The 17,687-nt window shown below is 63.6% G+C and overlaps 1 protein-coding gene across 1 annotated transcript; it reads left to right on the forward strand.

The window, feature by feature from the left end:
- The first annotated feature begins 4,354 nt into the window (after positions 1 to 4,354).
- Positions 4,355 to 17,516, forward strand: NID2 (nidogen 2). The gene is made up of 16 exons (XM_068947649.1): positions 4,355 to 4,546; positions 5,387 to 5,695; positions 8,819 to 9,051; positions 9,479 to 9,930; positions 10,185 to 10,334; positions 10,435 to 10,680; positions 10,775 to 10,975; positions 11,132 to 11,356; positions 11,458 to 11,796; positions 13,962 to 14,131; positions 14,285 to 14,414; positions 14,653 to 14,824; positions 15,354 to 15,511; positions 15,752 to 15,875; positions 16,539 to 16,651; positions 16,768 to 17,516. The coding sequence occupies exons 1-16, from the start codon at positions 4,355 to 4,357 to the stop codon at positions 16,776 to 16,778; spliced, it is 3,225 nt and encodes a 1,074-aa protein (XP_068803750.1). The 3' UTR covers positions 16,779 to 17,516.
- The last annotated feature ends 171 nt before the right edge of the window (positions 17,517 to 17,687 follow it).

The raw sequence follows: 17,687 nt of genomic DNA on the forward strand, positions 1-17,687 counted from the left end.
ACACTGAGAAATTCCCGTGTGGCCAGTGCCTGGCGCTGGGCGGCGCAGGGCTGGCTGACTCAGCGGTGCAGAGCATGGCTCAGCGCGGCCGAGGACGAGCCGAGAGGGGCGCGTGCGGGTGGGAAACGCCTCCCCGCGCTGCGGCCCTTCTGTCTTGGCTCGAAACGTCGCATTATTATAACCGTGGAGGGAGTCGGCCGTCTCCGGGACTCGGGGCCCCGCTCTGCCCCACGCTGCGCAGCAGCAACGCTGTAGCCAGGGGTTCAGCTCCAGACCAAGAGGTGTCCCCGAGGGCAGGGGAGGGCAGTGGGAGGGCTGCCCAGGCCTTGGGGAACAAGGCTTTTTTGGCAGCGGGGAAGCCGCAGGCTGCCGGAAGGGCTTGTTGGAAAGCCCGAAGGTTTGTGCGGGGTGAGGGGCTCATAAACGCAGGCCCCGCGTGGGCGTTCGTGGGGATTCTCCGATCCGTAAGGGTCGCGTTCGAACCGCCTCCTCCAGGCGAGGGGCTGGGAGCGATCGGGGGGTCTCCTCTTTCCTCTGCCGGGCGGCACGTTTTTACACACCGTGCTTAGAGGCGCTGCTGTCAGATTTGGCTGAAATTATCCAGCAGGTTCCAGTTATTAAAGGCGGCCCCCCCCGCCCCGGACACGGACAGATGTACGGGCCGCCTGCCTATCTCTTCCCTTAGGAGAGGAGGCCAAACCCCGCGTGCGCGCTGATCCAGGCAGCTCAGATGTGCGTCTGAGTCATAGCCAGCCCCCTTCTCCGCGGGAAAACTGCCCTGCCCGACCCGGGAGGGTGTTTAAGGCAGTGATTTGTTGCCCTTCCTGTCAAATAAATCTACCCCCGAGCGGGACTGCTTTCCTATAAGCAGGAAGACAAATGCTTTCAGGGCGTTATTACGATGACCTGCTCACCCGGCTGGCACCGGGGTCCGGCAGGACGAGCCGCCGGCCCCGGCGCAGCAGGGAGCCGGCCGGAGCCGCGCTCGCCGCCCTCCGACCCGCGCCGCCCTCTGCTCCGCCGTCACATCCAAGAGCAACAAACCGGCCCGGCTCATCTTGGGCCGGCGCTTTCTGCAGCAGCCCCGAGCCGTCGTCCCTGAGAGTCGAGCTGCGTTTTCCGGCCGCCCCAGGAGAAAGGCAGGTTTCCTGTCGCTTCGCTTATCTTCGCACGATGCTCGGTGCTCGGAGGGCGGCGAGGAAGAGGCTGCCGGGATTTCCTGCCCCGACGGCCCCCGCTTGCCCCGGGCTGAGGGATTCGGGCTGTCGGTCCTCCGCTTTGCACCAAGCCGAGGGCCGGGAGAAGCCGTTTGCCGGGGCAGAGCTGCGCTCGGACAGCCCCAGCTCCAGCCCTGGCCTCGGGGCGGACCGGCAGCGCTTCCTCTCCCAGCCTCTCCTCTTCATTTCCTGGGGGAAGGAATCCCTCGAAAGGGATTTTTTGGTGGTAACGCCCAGCTGCGGGTCTGCAAACTGGGACTCGGAGCCGCTTCGAGCAGCGGAGGAGCAGAATAAAGGCCCCGGGGCGGGAAGCGGGATGGTCGCGATGGCGTGGATCAGTCTGTCCGTGCTTATCATCTTTTACCCTCTTCAAGCAGAGCATGTTTTAACCACGAATGGTTGTGGGGGCTTCGGGGTCTGGCGAAAGCGGCTGGGAACGGCGTCCTCACCAGCCCCTCGCTGCAAAGTCTCCTCCAGCGCCGCCACATCTGCTCCAGCACAAAACGCCGCCAACTAAATGCCTGGGTTTTTTTTATGCCCCAAGCAACGGGAAGAGCCAAAACCCCTCAGACAAAGGCTCTGTTAAGCCACATGGAAACGATTAGAGGGCTCGGTCGCAGCGGTGGGGGGACCGCGGCCTGTCCCAGGGCCTCGGCGTGCCCCGGCTCGCCGGGTCAGGCCGCCGCTCTGCTCGGGGCTCCGCGTCCCTCCCACGGCACCCAGGAATCCGCGTCCCGCTCTGCTCCCCCCAGAGGGACAGGGACGTCCCTGGGGATCCCCGGGAGGCTGGGGCACGACTCCAGCTGTTTCCAACTGCTGCTTTTCCCCACGGACCAGAGAGGTCCCATGCAGGGAGCTCGGTGGAGCTGGTTTTGCTGAGAGTACGCTAAAAAAGCAGGTTTTAGCATCTTAAAGGCCATAAGAAAAAGCTGGCAATGGCCCCTTCCAAATGGGAGAGGGGCCTTAGGCTCGTGGGGCCTGTTTTGCGAGGGTGCAGGAAGGCGCTGGGTGAAGCCACCCCGGCAAATGGCTCGAGAGCGGCACTTAAACGCGCTGGCTGTAAGCAATGGCGTTTTTCCTGCAAAAAGCTCATTACTGTGGGGAAACACAGACTCTCAAAAAAGCAAAACTGCAGGGGGAAAGCTGTTCAGCGATGTCCTGCTTGCCATTCTTCCTGAGTTTTCGAATTAAAGTTAGGCTGCCGCTAGGCTCACCGCTGCCGGCAGCCTTCGCAACCAGCTCGCCTCCAGCGTGCAGCTCGGGCCTTTAAACCCCCGCGGAAATCGGCCTCCAGGACGCACAGGGGGCTGCGTCGCTCCCGGCACGCCGGCGACGGCCTCGCACGCCGCCCGGGACACGGCTGTCCGCACGGGAGGCGACGGGGCATCGCGACGAGCCGCCGCGACAGCTCCCCGTCGCAGCGAGGGCCGCCCGGCCGAGCGCTTCCCGGCATGGATTGCTGTCGGGAAATGCCATGAATGTGTCGCTGATTTATTTCTCCTGCCAGCCTCTGGGATTTGACACTTTTCTCCTTGTTATCTGGCATTCCTTGGGCATGTATACGTTTTTTGGACAGATGCAATAAGAAAACTGGCCTCAGGCCAAGAAGGCGGGAAGGACTCCAGTAAGAGCAGAGTTTTTGGCTGCTCCCAGTCAAGACTGAAGCGTGCGTTTCCAGGAGCAGTCAGTGCTTGGATTTGAGGAGCCCCGCTGCTCCACGCACACACAGCTGCCGTCCTCCGTGTGCCCAGCGCAGGTGCTCCCACCCCAACGCCCCAAATCAAAGTTCCTCACTGGGGACCCCCTTTCCCCCCGCCCCCGGGTTCACCCCTCCAGCCTCCCTGCTCAGAGGTGCCGGAAAAGAAGTCTGAGAAAGGATAAACAGACGCAGCGGCGAGCGGCAGGCTGGGTCCTGCGCAGCGCGGCGAGCCGGCGGCGCGCGGCCCGGCCGTCCCTGCTCGCTGACAGCTTGCCAGTGCAACTGCACGACATTTTTTCTGCACGCTGCACTTCCAGATTTCCCCCTTCCCCCAGTCCCCTGTGAATAAGGAATCAAGTTTCTGCCTGCCCGGCTCCAGAGAGCGGGATCTAGCCGGAGCGAGAGCGGCCGGGGCCTCTCGCCCACGCCTCTGTCCCCTGCTCCCCCGGCGCCCCGGCCCAGCGCTGGCCGCGCTCCCGGCTCCGGGGGCGGCGCAAGCCCCGGGCATTGCACGGGGGCGGCGGGCGAAAGGCCCTGGCGCTGCGGGGGGCACAAAGCGGGGGGGGGGGGATCGCCTCTTCCTCCTCCTCTTCCTCCCCCTCCGCGGGCAGGGCGAGATTTCCGCCCCCGACGGGGAGCCCCGTGTCTCCCCCCCGCTCCTCCGCGGGATGCCACCGTGGTACCCAGCCCCATGGGGGAGGGGAAGTGTTGGGGGGGTGAACTGGGGCGGATTTTGGGATAAGCTCCGATTGGGCAGGGTCGGGGTCGGGGGATCCAATGGAGGCGCGGCTGCAGCTTGTGCCCGCCCCGCCGGCGGCGCGCCCCGTCCCGCCCCGCCGGGTCCGCTCCGCTCCGCGCCGCCCCGCGCTGCTCCGCCGGGTCGGGTCCGCTCTCCCGGGTCGGGTCCGCGCCGCCGGGTCGGGTCCGCGCCGCCGGTCGAGTCCGCTCCGCTGGGTCGGGTCCGCGCCGCCGGGTCGGGTCCGCTCCGCTGGGTCGAGTCCGCTCCGCCGGGTCGGGTCCGCTCCGCCGGGTCGAGTCCGCTCCGCCGGGTCGGGTCCGCGCCGCCGGGTCGGGTCCGCGCCGCCGGTCGAGTCCGCTCCGCCGGGTCGGGTCCGCTCCGCCGGGTCGGGTCCGCTCCGCCCGGTCCGCTCCGCGCCGCCGGGTCGGGTCCGCTCCGCCGGGTCGGGGCCACGCCGCCAGGTCGGGTCCGCTCCTTTCCGCGCCGCCAGTTCCTTTGCTCGCCGTCGGGTCCGCGCCGCCGGGTCCACTCCGCGCCGCCGGCTCCGCTCCGCGCCCCGTGGGCTCCGCTTCTTGCCCTCGGCTCCGACCCGCCCCGTCGGGTGGGCTGCGCTCCACCGGCTCCGGTGCGGCCCGTGGGGTGCGCTGCTGCCCGCCGGGGCCGGGGCCGGGGCCGGGGCCGGTCGGCGGTGCCGGGGGGATGCGGGCGCTGGCGGCGCTGGTGGCGCTGGCGGCGCTGGCGGCCGCGACGGCGCTGCCCCGGCGGGCCCTGCTGCCGCACGGCGCGGCCCGCGGCGACGCCCGCCTGCGCCCCGGCGACGACGAGAGCTCGCCCGCCGTGCCGCTGCGCCGCCGCCTGCCCTTCTACGGCCGCGCCGCCCGCCACCTCTACGTGAGTGCCCGCCGGCGCCCGCCGCCCTCCAGCCCTCCGGCTCGCTCCCTTCCTTCCATCCGATCTTCCTCTCTGCCAGCCTTCCGCCTCTCCATCCCTCCCTCTGTCCCTCCGTCTTTCCAGCCTTCTCTCCGTCCCTCCATCCTTCTGTCTCTTCGCCTTCCTTCCCTCCTCCTGCCTCTCCATCTATCCCGCTGTCCTTCCATCTTTCCATCCCTCCTTCTGCTCACACCTTTTCTTCCTAGCCATTCTTCTCAGCAGCCCCTCACTATCCCGGCCCCTCCTCAGCTGCTGTTTCTGCATCCATCCCCCCATCTCTGCACCCCCACATGAGCCTTTTCTCCATCCATCCCTGTCCCCCTGCGTGCCTTTTCTCCATCTGTCCCCCCCATTCCTGCACCTGCATGCGCCTTTTCTCCATGCATCCCTCCCGTCCCTGCACTTCCACGTGCCTCTTCTCCATCCATCCCTGCATCCCCACACGTGCCTCTTCTCCATCCATCCCTGGAGGCCTCTCCTCTCCCTCCATCCCCCCGCTCTCACTGCGTCCTGCCTCCGGGTTTCTCTGGCTGCAGAGGAACAAGAGGGCTTTCTCCTTTGCAGCTGTTCCTCCGCGAGGAGCGGCTGCAGCTGGGACAGCCCATGAGCTGTGGCTCTCTGGGGGAAGGAGAAGCCCGAGGTCTTTGTTTCCTCCTTGGAAGGGCCGCACGCTCTCCCTCCCCCGGGCTTGGCTCCCAGCCCTCAGCCCAGCTCCAGGGGCACCGGGAGGTGGGGGTCTGGTGGGACCGGTGGCGGAGGTGGGGGCCGCTCTCTGAACACTCTGTGCCGCTCTCCCTGCAGGTGGGGACCAACGGGGTCATCTCCACCCAGGATTTCCCCAGGGAGACCCAGTACGTGGATGACGATTTCCCCACAGACTTCCCTGTCATCGCTCCCTTCCTGGCTGACATTGACACCAGTGGTGGCAGAGGGAACATCTACTACCGGCAGGATGACTCTTTGGACGTGCTGAACCAGGCTGCAGACTATATCTGGGCTGGGTTCCCCCAGGCAGCCGGTTCCTTCATGCCTACCAATGCGTTCCTCGCCACCTGGGAGGACGTGGGCGCCTACGAGGAGGTCTCGCAGGACACGGAGCCCTCCAAGAAGGTGAGGGCAGCGGGCTGATGTTGGATTATCATCCTACATGTCACGGGAGAATAAGTCTTCCTTGTGTAGCACCCAAAACATTGAGTCTGCATTCTAGGCAGCTGGATGGTTGCTCCAGGCTTGGGCCAAGACCAGAGGAGTCAGGGAGCCTCTGTCCCCTTCACTCAGAGTTGCAACTTTGGTAGGTTTCAGGGTCTCTAGCCCTGAGCCTCATGGTCTCCGCCTGGACAAGGTGGAGCATCCCCACAGCAGAAGGATGGTGGTATGGTTCTCCTCGCTGGAGAGCAGCACTGTGCTGGACGAAGAGAGCCTGGCAGAGACTGCGGCTCCCTGCCCTTGGGCAACGGTGACTTTGGGGAGTCCCTTGCGCCTGAGCAGTCCGAGCGGGTGCTGAGCGGGCCCCTGGGTGTACAAGCCGTCCCTGGCTTGGCCCGACAGGGGTGTGCATGGGGAAGGGGCTCTCTGAGCTCTGCCTTTGGGGCGCTTTTGGCTGTTTCTGAAGCCTGCTGGAGTCATTAAGCTCCGTGTTGGCTTTGCTGAGGAGCACAGGGCGCTCAGAGGCGGCCTTCAGCTCCTGGGAGGTCGTGAGCTAGCGGCGCTCCGGAGCTCCCGCGGTACCTGGGCAAAACCCCAAATTGCAAAGATTAGCAGTGCTGACGCCTTGGGATTTGCAGAGCGGATCGGAATTGGGCCCGGAGGAGCTGGGCTTAGGGATGGCCCAGACCTTTCGGTGGGGGCTCGGGATCAGCACTTCCTTTCTCCACCTCCTTCTGCTGGCGCCTTTGGTTTCCCAGGACACTCGTTAACGCCGCCGGCGAGGAGCAGGCTTCAGAGTTTGCGCTGCGGGTTGGTTTCCGCTGTCGGGCAAACACGTGCTGCTCGTACGCGGTCCCTCGGCCGGGTCTTTGTAATTTGTCTATATGATTATATAGGTTGCATATGTTTTGCCTGGACGGGCCGATAAGGCTCCCGCGTAGACCTGCTTATTAGCGTACTCCGTCTTCCTCGGTGCGCCCGAGGAAGCGGGACTCGCTGTCGCGGCGGGGGCAGCCTCGTCGGTCCGCCGGCTGGGCGAGGGGCTGCAGGGTGGCAGGGATGCTCGGCCCTCGCGAGGGCGTCTTCGCATTGAGCTGGAGGCAGAAAGGAGGGGTTTAAAAAAAATCCCAAACAACCCCTCCTGAGCAAAAATACCTATAGGTATATAGGCAAGGGCCGTTGTATATCGGGTTGGTGCGCGCTGCGGCCGAGCGAGGCAAAGAGTTTGGAAGGAAAAAGAACGCCTTTTCCCCCTCTTCTCTAAAAAGTGGGAAAGCAACTGCCGAAATGCCAGCGGGGGCCTCCTGGTGACCTTGCAGGCATCAGAAACGCGGCCTCGTTGTCTCTGCACAATTGTTGTTTTTCCTCTCGAAAAAGTTGGATCGGGTTTTAAAGCGAAAGAAAAAAAGAAAGAAAAGGTCTTGCTTTGAAATGAGACGCCTCACGGAAAGTTTCGTCCGAGGAGCGTTGAAATTCAGTTTGTGCGCGTTTTGCAAAAGTCCCCTTTTTTTTTTTTTTTTAACCTACGATCTTTGTCAAAACTGCAGAAAAGTTCCCCAAACATCCCCCCCCCCTTTTTTTTGGGGGGGTTGGACTGAATTTGCTTTTCCTTGAAACACTTGCCCCCTCCCAGTTCAAAACCGGAGTTTATCCTGAGAGCCGTCACCTTCTGCTTTTTGAAAATCAGGGCTTCTCTTTCCAAGCGGCGGCCGGCCCCGCGCCGGGGGGGTCTGGCACCGCTGCCGGCGTGCCTCGCTCCCTGCCGCTCCGGCGGGGCGCGGGCGAGAAAAGCCCCCGAAGGCCCCGGCGTGGAAATCCTCGCCGCCGGCATTTGCGGCGTGGGAAGCGCCCGGGCCGCCGAGCGTCGGGCGGGCGAAGGCCGGCGGCAGCCCCCGGAGCGCGGCGGCGGATGAGCCTGCGCAGAGGGCTTTTTTTTTTTTTTTTTGAAAAAAATAATTCCTCGCAAAGCCATAATCCAGCCTCAGTTCCCCGCTCGCTTGCTGCTCCGGGGGACGGCGAGGAGCCGGGTCGGGCTCGGGGCGGGCCGTGCACGCGCGGGGCGGTGAGCTGGGACGCGCTCCGGTCCGGCTCGATGGGGCCGCGGCTCGGAGGCAGGAAACGCCGTTATCTCTGCTGGGCGGATGCGGGATTTCAGCATGGAAAAAAAAGAAAAAAAGGAAAGGCTCGGGCCCCCGAGAGGTCAGGCGGCCCTGAACTGCGGGCCAAAACCAGGCATCCGTTAGCGGTTGATGCGCCTGTTTCGGCTGCCGGCGGCCGGGCGGCTTGGCTTTGTGTGGATTCTCCGGTGGCTAGTAAGGGGTTGTGCTCGCCCCCGCAGCCCGCCGGTCGCGGGGTGTTGATGCCCTCTGCTCTCCCCCGGCCGCGACGCGGCGGCCCATGCAGCGCGCCTATAGCGGGACGTATGGGCGCGGGCAAGGCAGGCAGCGTGAGCGCAGGCATGTTTTTTCCTGAGGAAACCGAGCTAAAATTGGTCTCTCGGGGAAACGTGGGGCGTGCTGCTTTGTCTGTGGTGCTGATGGGAAGACGGAGCAGCGCTGCTGGTGGCCGGGGCGTTGCAGGAGCATGGCCGGACACGTGCGAGCGGGGTCCTGCGGCTTAGGTCTCGGTGGAGACAGGATCCTCCGCTGGTGTTTTACGGAAGACATAGTGTCCGCACGCATTTCACGCAGCATGAAATGAAGGCGTTTTCCCAGGCTCTGCTGAGATATAGTCAGGGTCTGGACTTGTCCAACAGGAGCTGATGGAGGGGGAAGGTGCCTGGAGGGAGCTGGAGGTTGGGCCCAGCTGGGATTCCCGAGCTCCTCTCTGAAAATCCCGACAGCCAGGCGTGCAGGCCCAACTTTCATGCTAACCTTGCCCCAGTCCTGGGGTTTTTAGCTACCTCAGGTGCGACCGCGTCTTTATGGCTGCAGATATGTTGCGTCAAAGTCTGAAGAACAAGTCCCCAGCGTTGGGTTTGCACCTAGTCTTCTGTGGTGACCTCCTCCGTGGGGCAGGTGGGGTGCTGCCTGCTTTACCTCTACCCTCTCACGTCTGTCTGTCTGTCCTGCTCTTCCTCTCCCGCAGCTCAACACGTTCCAGGCGGTGGTAGCCTACGACGCGTCGGACGCTTATGCTATCTTCCTCTACCCCGATGACGGCCTCCAGTTTTCTGGGACCCGGCCCAAAGAGTCCTACAACGTCCAGCTGGAGCTGCCAGCCAGGGTGGGCTTCAGCCGCGGCGACGGCGACGACCCGAAGAGGGAAGGGCTCTTCTACAGCGTCGCCAGCAGCCAGCAGGCCTTGAAGAACCTCTACCAGTACGTAGCGCCTTCGGGGCTGCGTCAGCCCGGGGAGGGGGGATTTTCACCTCGGCTGAGGCGGGGACCGTTACCCCGTTGGGCAACGGGGCTACCTCGCCGTGGTGGTCGGGATAGGGGACGTTCACCCACATGTCCAAAGTTAGCTGCTGAGCTGGGTGGTGGCATCTCACCAGCATCGGATACCAGCCCTTGCCGCGTGCAGCCGGCCAAACTCCTAACGAGCCGGGCCAGCAGAAGGCAAAAAAGCCAGAACAACGTGGCCATAAAGCACTTCATATAGACGCAGCTGTGCTTTCTCCAGCCAGATTTGTGGGTCTGAGCTTGGAGGCACCAGGAAGGGTGGTGCCGCGTGGGGGCCGGGGCCTTTTGCCCGAAGGTGGGTGGCTTTGATGATGTGGCCGCAACGGTGGCCGCCGTCCCCTAGGGAGAGCAACGTGATGGTGCCCGGCGTGTGGGTCTTCCACATCGGCAGCGCAGCCCCGCTGGCGAACGTGGCGCCGGCGGGCGGCGGGGGGCAGGCCGTGGTCACCTTGGAGAGCACCCTGGCCCGCGCCGGCCCCGCGCCGGCCACCACCGGCGCCCAGGCGTTGGAGGACGGCGGCCCCTCCGCACCCACGGAGCTGCTGCCCGGCGCCCTGCCGCCTGCCGCGTCCTACCCCGGCGCCGGGGCATCGCCGACGTGGCGCGGCGGAGCCGAGCTCTTGGAGAACCTCTCGGAGGTGGTCACCGAGGGGCTGCCCCCGGCCGAGGTCCGGAGCCGCGGTCCGTCCCCGGAGGCGGCCGGCTTCCCGCAGGGCCACCCGGCCAACCCTCCTTCCCACCGCTACGGGCAGCACGGCGTGGGCGTGGAGGAGGACGTCAGCTCTGACGCGGACGGTGAGTGCCTTCGAACCCTCATCACCCAGCCGGCAGCGCTCGGGCCGGGCGATGCCCGGCGGTAAAAGCCCCGTTCCCCGAGCTGGTTCCCCCGAAAAAAACCCACGTAGCGACACAATCCCTCGGCCGGATCCGCCTGAAAGCAGGTCCGGGGACGGGGTGTTGGGGGGGGGAACGGGTTCGGTCTGCGTGGGCCCCGCGTCCCACCCGCCGCTTGGACGGGCTCAGAGCGGCGCCCGTCTGCTGGCTCGCAGCGTTCACCTACAGCGCGGCCGGCCGGGAGACGTGCCGGCGGCACGGCGGGCGCTGCTCCCCGCACGCCTTCTGCGCCGACTACGCCACCGGCTCCTGCTGCCACTGCCGGGCCACCTACTACGGCAACGGGCGGCAGTGCTTGCCCGAAGGTACGTGGGGACGGCGTGCGTGACCCCCCCCGCCACCAAAGCCACCAAGGCCGGCGCCGGTGGTGACCCCCCCCCCCGCCACAACCCCCTACCCACCCAGGAGCCGTGCATCGTCTCAACGGCAAGGTGAGCGGCAGGTTGGAGGTGGGCCGGACGCCGGTGACCTTCCAGGACGCCGACCTGCACGCCTACGTGGTGGGCACCGACGGGCGAGCCTACGCGGCCGTCAGCCGGGTGCCCCAGCCGGCCGCCAGCGCCCTGCTGCCCCTGGCGCCCGTCGGCGGCCTCTTGGCCTGGCTCTTCGCCCTGGAGGAGCCGGGCTCCGAGAACGGCTTCAGCCTCGCCGGTGAGGACCGCTGGCGGCTCTGGGGAGGAGGCCGAGAGAGAAGCGCTGCCGCCCCACGCCGTTCGCTTTCTTCCCCTCATCCCCTCCGGGGCAGGAGCCGAATTCACCCAGCGCCTGGAGGTGACTTTCTACCCGGGGCAGGAGACGGTGCTCGTCACTCAGACGGCCGAGGGCCTGGGACCCGAGGGCTACCTGAGCGTCCGGACGCAGCTGCAGGGCCGCCTGCCGCCGGTGCCGGCCGAGGCCGGCGTGCGCATCGCTCCCTACGCCGAGCTGTACCGCTACTCGGGCGCAGGTAGGGCCGGCCCCGCTCCCCAACCCGGCTCCTCCCGACCCCATCGGGGTGGGGGTCACCTGTTGTGGGGGGTTTTTTTTTGGATTTTGGGGGGATTTTTTTTGGATTTCCCCCCCCTCCCCCCGCCTTCCTCCCCTTTCTTGCTCGCTCGGGCAGGCGCCACGTCCGAGGGGCGCCGGCAGTACGTCGTGGCCGGGGCCGCCGGCAACCGGACCTTGTGGTACCGCCTGCGCCAGAACATCACCTTCGGCGGCTGCCCGCACGCCCGCCGGCCCCCGCCCGGCCCGCAGCGCCTGCGCGTCCAGCGCGTCTTCGCCCTCTACGACGGCGCCGAGCGCGTCCTGCGCTGCGCCACCGCCAGCCGCGTCGGCCCCGCCGCAGGTCAGGGCATTTCGGGGTGGCGGGGGGATCCCCCCCATTTCTCTCCCCCTTTCCCCCCCCCCCCCTTAAAAATAACCCACCTTTCCCTCCGGACCCGGCAGGCGCCGGCGAGGAGCAGCCGGCCGCCCACCCCTGCGCCGACGGCAGCCACGCATGCGAGTGTCCGGCCGGGGCCGGCGACCGCTGCGGCGGCGAGCTCGGCTCCCCGTCGCCGCCGCCGCCGTCGGAGCGGCCCCGCAGCCTGTGCGAGCGCTGGAGGCAGAGCCTGCTGGAGCACTACGGCGGCAGCCCGCGGGGCCACCAGTACGTGCCGCGGTGCGAGGCGGCCGGCGCCTTCGCCCCGCTGCAGTGCCACGGCGACAGCGGCTACTGCTGGTGCGTGGACGAGAGCGGCCGAGAGATCCAGGGCACCCGCTCGCAGCCCGGCAGCCCCCCGCCGTGTAAGCGTGCTCGGGCGGGTGGGAGGGGGGGAAGGCGGCGGGCGGGTGGGCGCAGGGTTCGGGGGCGTCCCAGCAGCGTGGCCGGCTGCCTCCCTGCACGCCCGCCCGCAGGCCGGCTCTGGGGGCTGGCGGGTGGGTAGGCGAGGTGCGCGGCGCCCAGCTCGCTGCGGTGCACACACGGCCCAGCTCCCAGCACACGCGTGAACATGCATGTGTGCCAGCTCGCTGCAATGCACACGCGGCCCAGCACACACGTGAACATGCATGTGTGCCAGCTCGCTGCAATGCACACGCAGCCCAGCTCCCAGCACACTCGTGAACATGCATGTGTGCCAGCTCGCTGCGGTGCACACGCGGCCCAGCTCCCAGCACACACGTGAACATGCATGTGTGCCAGCTCGCTGCAATGCACACGCGGCCCAGCTCCCAGCACACGCGTGAACATGCATGTGTCCCAGCTCGCTGCAATGCACACGCAGCCCAGCTCCCAGCACACTCGTGAACATGCATGTGTGCCAGCTCGCTGCAATGCACACGCGGCCCAGCTCCCAGCACACTCGTGAACATGCATGTGTGCCAGCTCGCTGCAATGCACACGCGGCCCAGCTCCCAGCACACTCGTGAACATGCATGTGTCCCAGCTCGCTGCAATGCACACGCGGCCCAGCTCCCAGCACACACGTGAACATGCATGTGTCCCAGCTCGCTGCAATGCACACACGGCCCAGCTCCCAGCACACTCGTGGACATGCATGTGTCCCAGCTCGCTGCAATGCACACGCGGCCTAGCTCCCAGCACACGTGTGAACATGCATGTGTCCCAGCTCGCTGCAATGCACACACGGCCCAGCTCCCAGCACACACGTGAACATGCATGTGTCCCAGCTCGCTGCAATGCACACGCGGCCCAGCTCCCAGCACACACGTGAACATGCATGTGTGCCAGCTCACTGCAATGCACACGCGGCCCAGCTCCCAGCACACTCGTGAACATGCATGTGTGCCAGCTCGCTGCAATGCACACGCGGCCCAGCTCCCAGCACACACGTGAACATGCATGTGTGCCAGCTCGCTGCAATGCACACGCGGCCCAGCTCCCAGCACACGCGTGAACATGCATGTGTCCCAGCTCGCTGCAATGCACACGCGGCCCAGCTCCCAGCACACGCATGAACATGCATGTGTCCCAGCTCGCTGCAATGCACACGTGGCCCAGCTCCCAGCACACACGTGAACATGCATGTGTGCCAGCTCGCTGCAATGCACACGCGGCCCAGCTCCCAGCACACGCGTGAACATGCATGTGTCCCAGCTCGCTGCAATGCACACGCGGCCCAGCTCCCAGCACACTCGTGAACATGCATGTGTGCCAGCTCGCTGCAATGCACACGCAGCCCAGCTCCCAGCACACGCGTGAACATGCATGTGTCCCAGCTCGCTGCAATGCACACGCGGCCCAGCTCCCAGCACACGTGTGAACATGCATGTGTCCCAGCTCGCTGCAATGCACACACGGCCCAGCTCCCAGCACACACGTGAACATGCATGTGTCCCAGCTCGCTGCGATGCACACGCGGCCCAGCTCCCAGCACACACGTGAACATGCATGTGTCCCAGCTCGCTGCAATGCACACGCGGCCCAGCTCCCAGCACACACGTGAACATGCATGTGTGCCAGCTCGCTGCAATGCACACGCGGCCCAGCTCCCAGCACACTCGTGAACATGCATGTGTCCCAGCTCGCTGCAATGCACACGCGGCCCAGCTCCCAGCACATGCATGGACATGCACGTGTCCCAGCTCACTGCCATGCACGTATCTCAGCTCTGCGATGCACACACCTCTAAGCTCACGCATGACCATGCACATGTATCCCATCGCACTGCAACGCACATGTATCCCAGCTCTGTGCACATGCGTGACCCTGCAAACACATCCCAGCTCTCTGCCTGGGCATGAACGTGTGTGCACATCCCAGCACTCTGCAATGCATGTGCAGCCCAGCTGTGTGCACATGTATGACCACAGTCACACGTGTCGCAGCTCGCTGCACATGCACACGCACGCACCCACTCTCCTCCCCTGCATGGCTGCCACGTGTCGGTCCCAAAGCTGATGCTCACCGAACCACTTCTCCCCCCCCTGCCCCAAAATCTGTGCGGCAGGTCTCCCCAGCGTCGCGCCGCCCAGCGTCCGGCCCACGCCGCGGCCCGATGTGTCCCCGCCGGCTGCGGGCACCTTCCTGCTCTACGCTCAGGGGCAGCAGATCGGCTACCTCCCGCTGGACGGCACGCGGCTGCAGAAGGAGGCGGCCAAGACCCTGCTCGCCCTGCATGTAGCGTATCCCCGGGGGCCGGCGGCAGTGGTGGTGGGGGGGACAGCTCGGGCCGGGCTGGGGCCAACAAACGTAGCGGGTCGGCCCAGTGGCGGGGCCGGGGATGTCTTTGCGGGTCGCTGTGTCCTGCTGAGCGCCCTCCCGCCCCGGCAGGGCTCCATCGTGGTGGGCATCGATTACGACTGCCGGGAGAAGATGCTCTACTGGACCGACGTGGCCGGCCGGAGCATAAACCGGGCGAGCTTGGAGCCGGGCGCTGAGCCGGAGCCGGTCGTCAGCTCAGGTGCGCAGCCCGCGGCGGGGTTTCTGAGCCAGACACGGCCTCTTTTGGGGAGGGCGGGGGGGGGAAAACCCCACCGCTGCCTCCATCACCCCACGGTGCCTCCCGGCGGTTCGCGGTGGCCAAAGCTGCCCCGAGCCGCCTCCGGCATGGGCACCGCGCGGCCTCGGGCGCCGGGCCGGGCCGGGGAGGAGGCTGCCCGCCACCGGCCGACCGCCCGCCCCCCCCTCGCCCACGGCAGGGCTCCTCAGCCCGGAGGGGCTGGCCGTGGACCACCTGCGCCGTGCCATGTTCTGGACCGACAGCGGCCTGGATAAAATCGAGCGAGCCCGGCTGGACGGCTCCGAGCGACGGGTGCTCTTCGACACCGAGCTCGTCAACCCCCGGGCCATCGCGGTGGACCCCGTCCGCGGGTGAGCGGCCGCCTCGCTGCAGGCAGTTTTTTTTCCCGCGCGAGGGGAGGGAGGGGGACGGCGGGCGCCGGATTTGCGGCAGGAACCAAGGTGCAGGAGCAGCTCCTCTGCCTCACCCCCCCCCTCCTTTCCGGCTCTGTTCCCTTTTTACTTGATAAGTCAGGATTTGGCTAATCCTGCTGTTGCAAGTGCCAGGATGCCCGTTATTTTTTTAAAAAAAAGCTTTAAGCCCTGCTCCGGGTTTGAAAACGCAGGCCGCCCCCCCAGGGTGCTGTCGCGATACGAACGTGCTGCTCTTGCGACTCGCCCTAGTCTAGGGACTACGATTTGGGTCGTAAACGTGTTGGACATCATCGTGCTTTTCTTCTAGAGGTTATCCAAGGCAAATTAAGAGCTCTTCCAGGCGGCATGAAGGAAACCCCAGGGCTTCTCTAATGCTAAGAGCCAGGAACTAGGAAAAGCTGATGATCTCACACCAGATCTTCCCGTTGCGCGTCCTCTTTGTTCGTTATGCAATTACTTCCTACAGCAACCTTTACTGGACCGACTGGAACCGCGAAGCACCAAAAATCGAGACGTCCACTGTCAACGGCGCCAACCGGAGGATCCTGGTGGATAAGGACATCGGGCTGCCCAACGGCTTGACGTTCGATCCCTTCTCCAAGCTGCTCTGTTGGGCGGATGCAGGTAAGGTCACCCAGGACGGTCACGGACCGCTGTCCTGCCCCGAAGGACGCCGCGTGAGCGCGGCAGGGCAGGGCAGCCTCTGGCGCACCAAAGGCTGGGCTGAGAGCCCGGCCTCGCCGCACGGGCTCCGAGTTGCTCTGATGCTGCACCCTGGGCCTCAACCGCTGCTGCAGAGAGTAAGTTCGTGAACGTACGTATATATTGTTTTTTCCCCTTGCGGCCTGTCGCGTATTCGGAAAGGAACGAAGAACCTGGAGTGCACGTTTCCCGATGGAACGGGCAGGCGCGTCGTGCAGAACAACCTCAACTACCCCTTCAGCATCGTTAGCTACGCCGACCACTTCTACCACACCGACTGGAGACGGTAACGGCCCCCGGCCGGGGCCGCGCTGCCCCAGCAGCCGGCCCCTCGCGCTCCCGGGGCAGCGGCAAAGAGCAAACGCCGGCCCCAGCGCGGTGCTGAGTGCCGCGCTCGCGCTGGAGCACCGGCCCGGGGCTCCCGCAGGGCCACCTTCAGGAAGAGCTGCCTGTGAACCAGGCCAGCTTCCTGGGGGGAAAAGCACGAGGGTTGTTTTAGATAAAACTTGGCAGGGGGTGCTGCGTCTGGATTAAGTCAAAGGAAGGATTCTGTCCCAAGTCCTTCCCCCCTGGCCCCGGCCCTCGGCCACGGGATTGTCAGGACCTCACCTCCATTCCCTCTCCAGCTGGAAGTTTTCAGAACTGAAATCTAAGCAGATTACAACAAACACTTAAGTCCTTGCCCCACTCGGAGGAGATTCTCCGGGAGATCGCGGCAGGCTGGCTCCAGGGCCATGCGTTATACCACCGGAGCAATGCACCCAGTGAGATTCACCACCTAGATTTCAGGGGCAAACTTCTTTTCTGAAAGGCTTGGAGAGTCTGAAAGTGGCCAGACTGGATCATTTTAGCTGCATCTGTCTTTAAATGCATATAGATGGGGGGGGAGAGGGGCGGGAAGCAAGGAAGTTTCACAGATGAGTAAAGCACTTTTCCCCCTTATTAACAGGGACGGTGTGATAGCTGTCAATAAAGATACTGGTGCCTTTACTGATGAGTATCTTCCAGAGCAGCGATCACATCTCTATGGAATAACTGCAGTTTATCCCTACTGCCCTGGAGGTAAAAAAACAAACAAACAAACAAAAAAAACACCCAACAAACCAACCCCCACTTTTTATTGCCTGACAACTGTTACACAGTTCGTGTGTTTAAAAAAAAAAAATTTCTCTCTGCAGCAAGAAAGTAGTAACTGCTACTTCAAGAAACAGTGACCTTTCTACCCGGAAGAACTTGAGACCCAGAAAACTATCACTGCATACAACTAAGGAGAAAAAGCCCTAAAAGAAGGCCAACAAAACGATCTACTTTCCTGCAAAAGATTATCAACTATTTTTGAAGTTATACCTCAAGTCTTTACTACTGTATGTTTTTTAAGTGAAAAACATTGATATATTATAGAAAATGGTCCTGTGACTCTTAGGCCATTACTCTAACTTTTGCTTATGCAAGCAAATTTAAAATGTAGTTGTCTTAACCACATGTTTTATTTTATTGGAAGAAATTGATTTTTTTTTTTTTTAAAAAGTTTGACAATCTGACCAAGAGGTCTTTTAACCAAAAAATAAGTGCCCAAGGAAAGCTTTGGATGCAGTATCTTCCTGGGTCTAAGTAACCTACAGCCCTGAAGACAGACACTGTGTATGTTCAAAAAGCGTGCAAAACAGTTGCGATATAGCAAAAAGCATTGAAGTTTTTTTCCAGAAGACAATTCTGTATTTTCAACACTGCCTCAATGCATGTCTTTTAGTATTTATATTAGAAGAATATGCTAGAATTAATCTGTTCGTGCTTTTTTTTTTTTAAAGCGCCTTCATAGACCTACCCAATGTAGACCAATACATGTTCAGAAATACCATTTAACTTGTAATGCTTCACTACTTCTAGGTTACTTCAATAATTAAATAAAATGGTTGTTTTAAGTCTCCCTTTGGATCGTTTTTAAATATTTCAGTTGTAGGGGAGACTGTGGAGAAGCAGCAAGCCAGCCAGGACTGAGCCCTTCACATGGCAGAACTTCAGCAAACGAGGAATCTGCAAAGCCTTTATATAACACTCCCTTTTCAACAAGGCCAAACACAACGAATAAGAACAATCT

This window comes from Struthio camelus, chromosome 5 (assembly GCF_040807025.1).
Source record: "Struthio camelus isolate bStrCam1 chromosome 5, bStrCam1.hap1, whole genome shotgun sequence".
Taxonomy (NCBI): domain Eukaryota; kingdom Metazoa; phylum Chordata; class Aves; order Struthioniformes; family Struthionidae; genus Struthio; species Struthio camelus.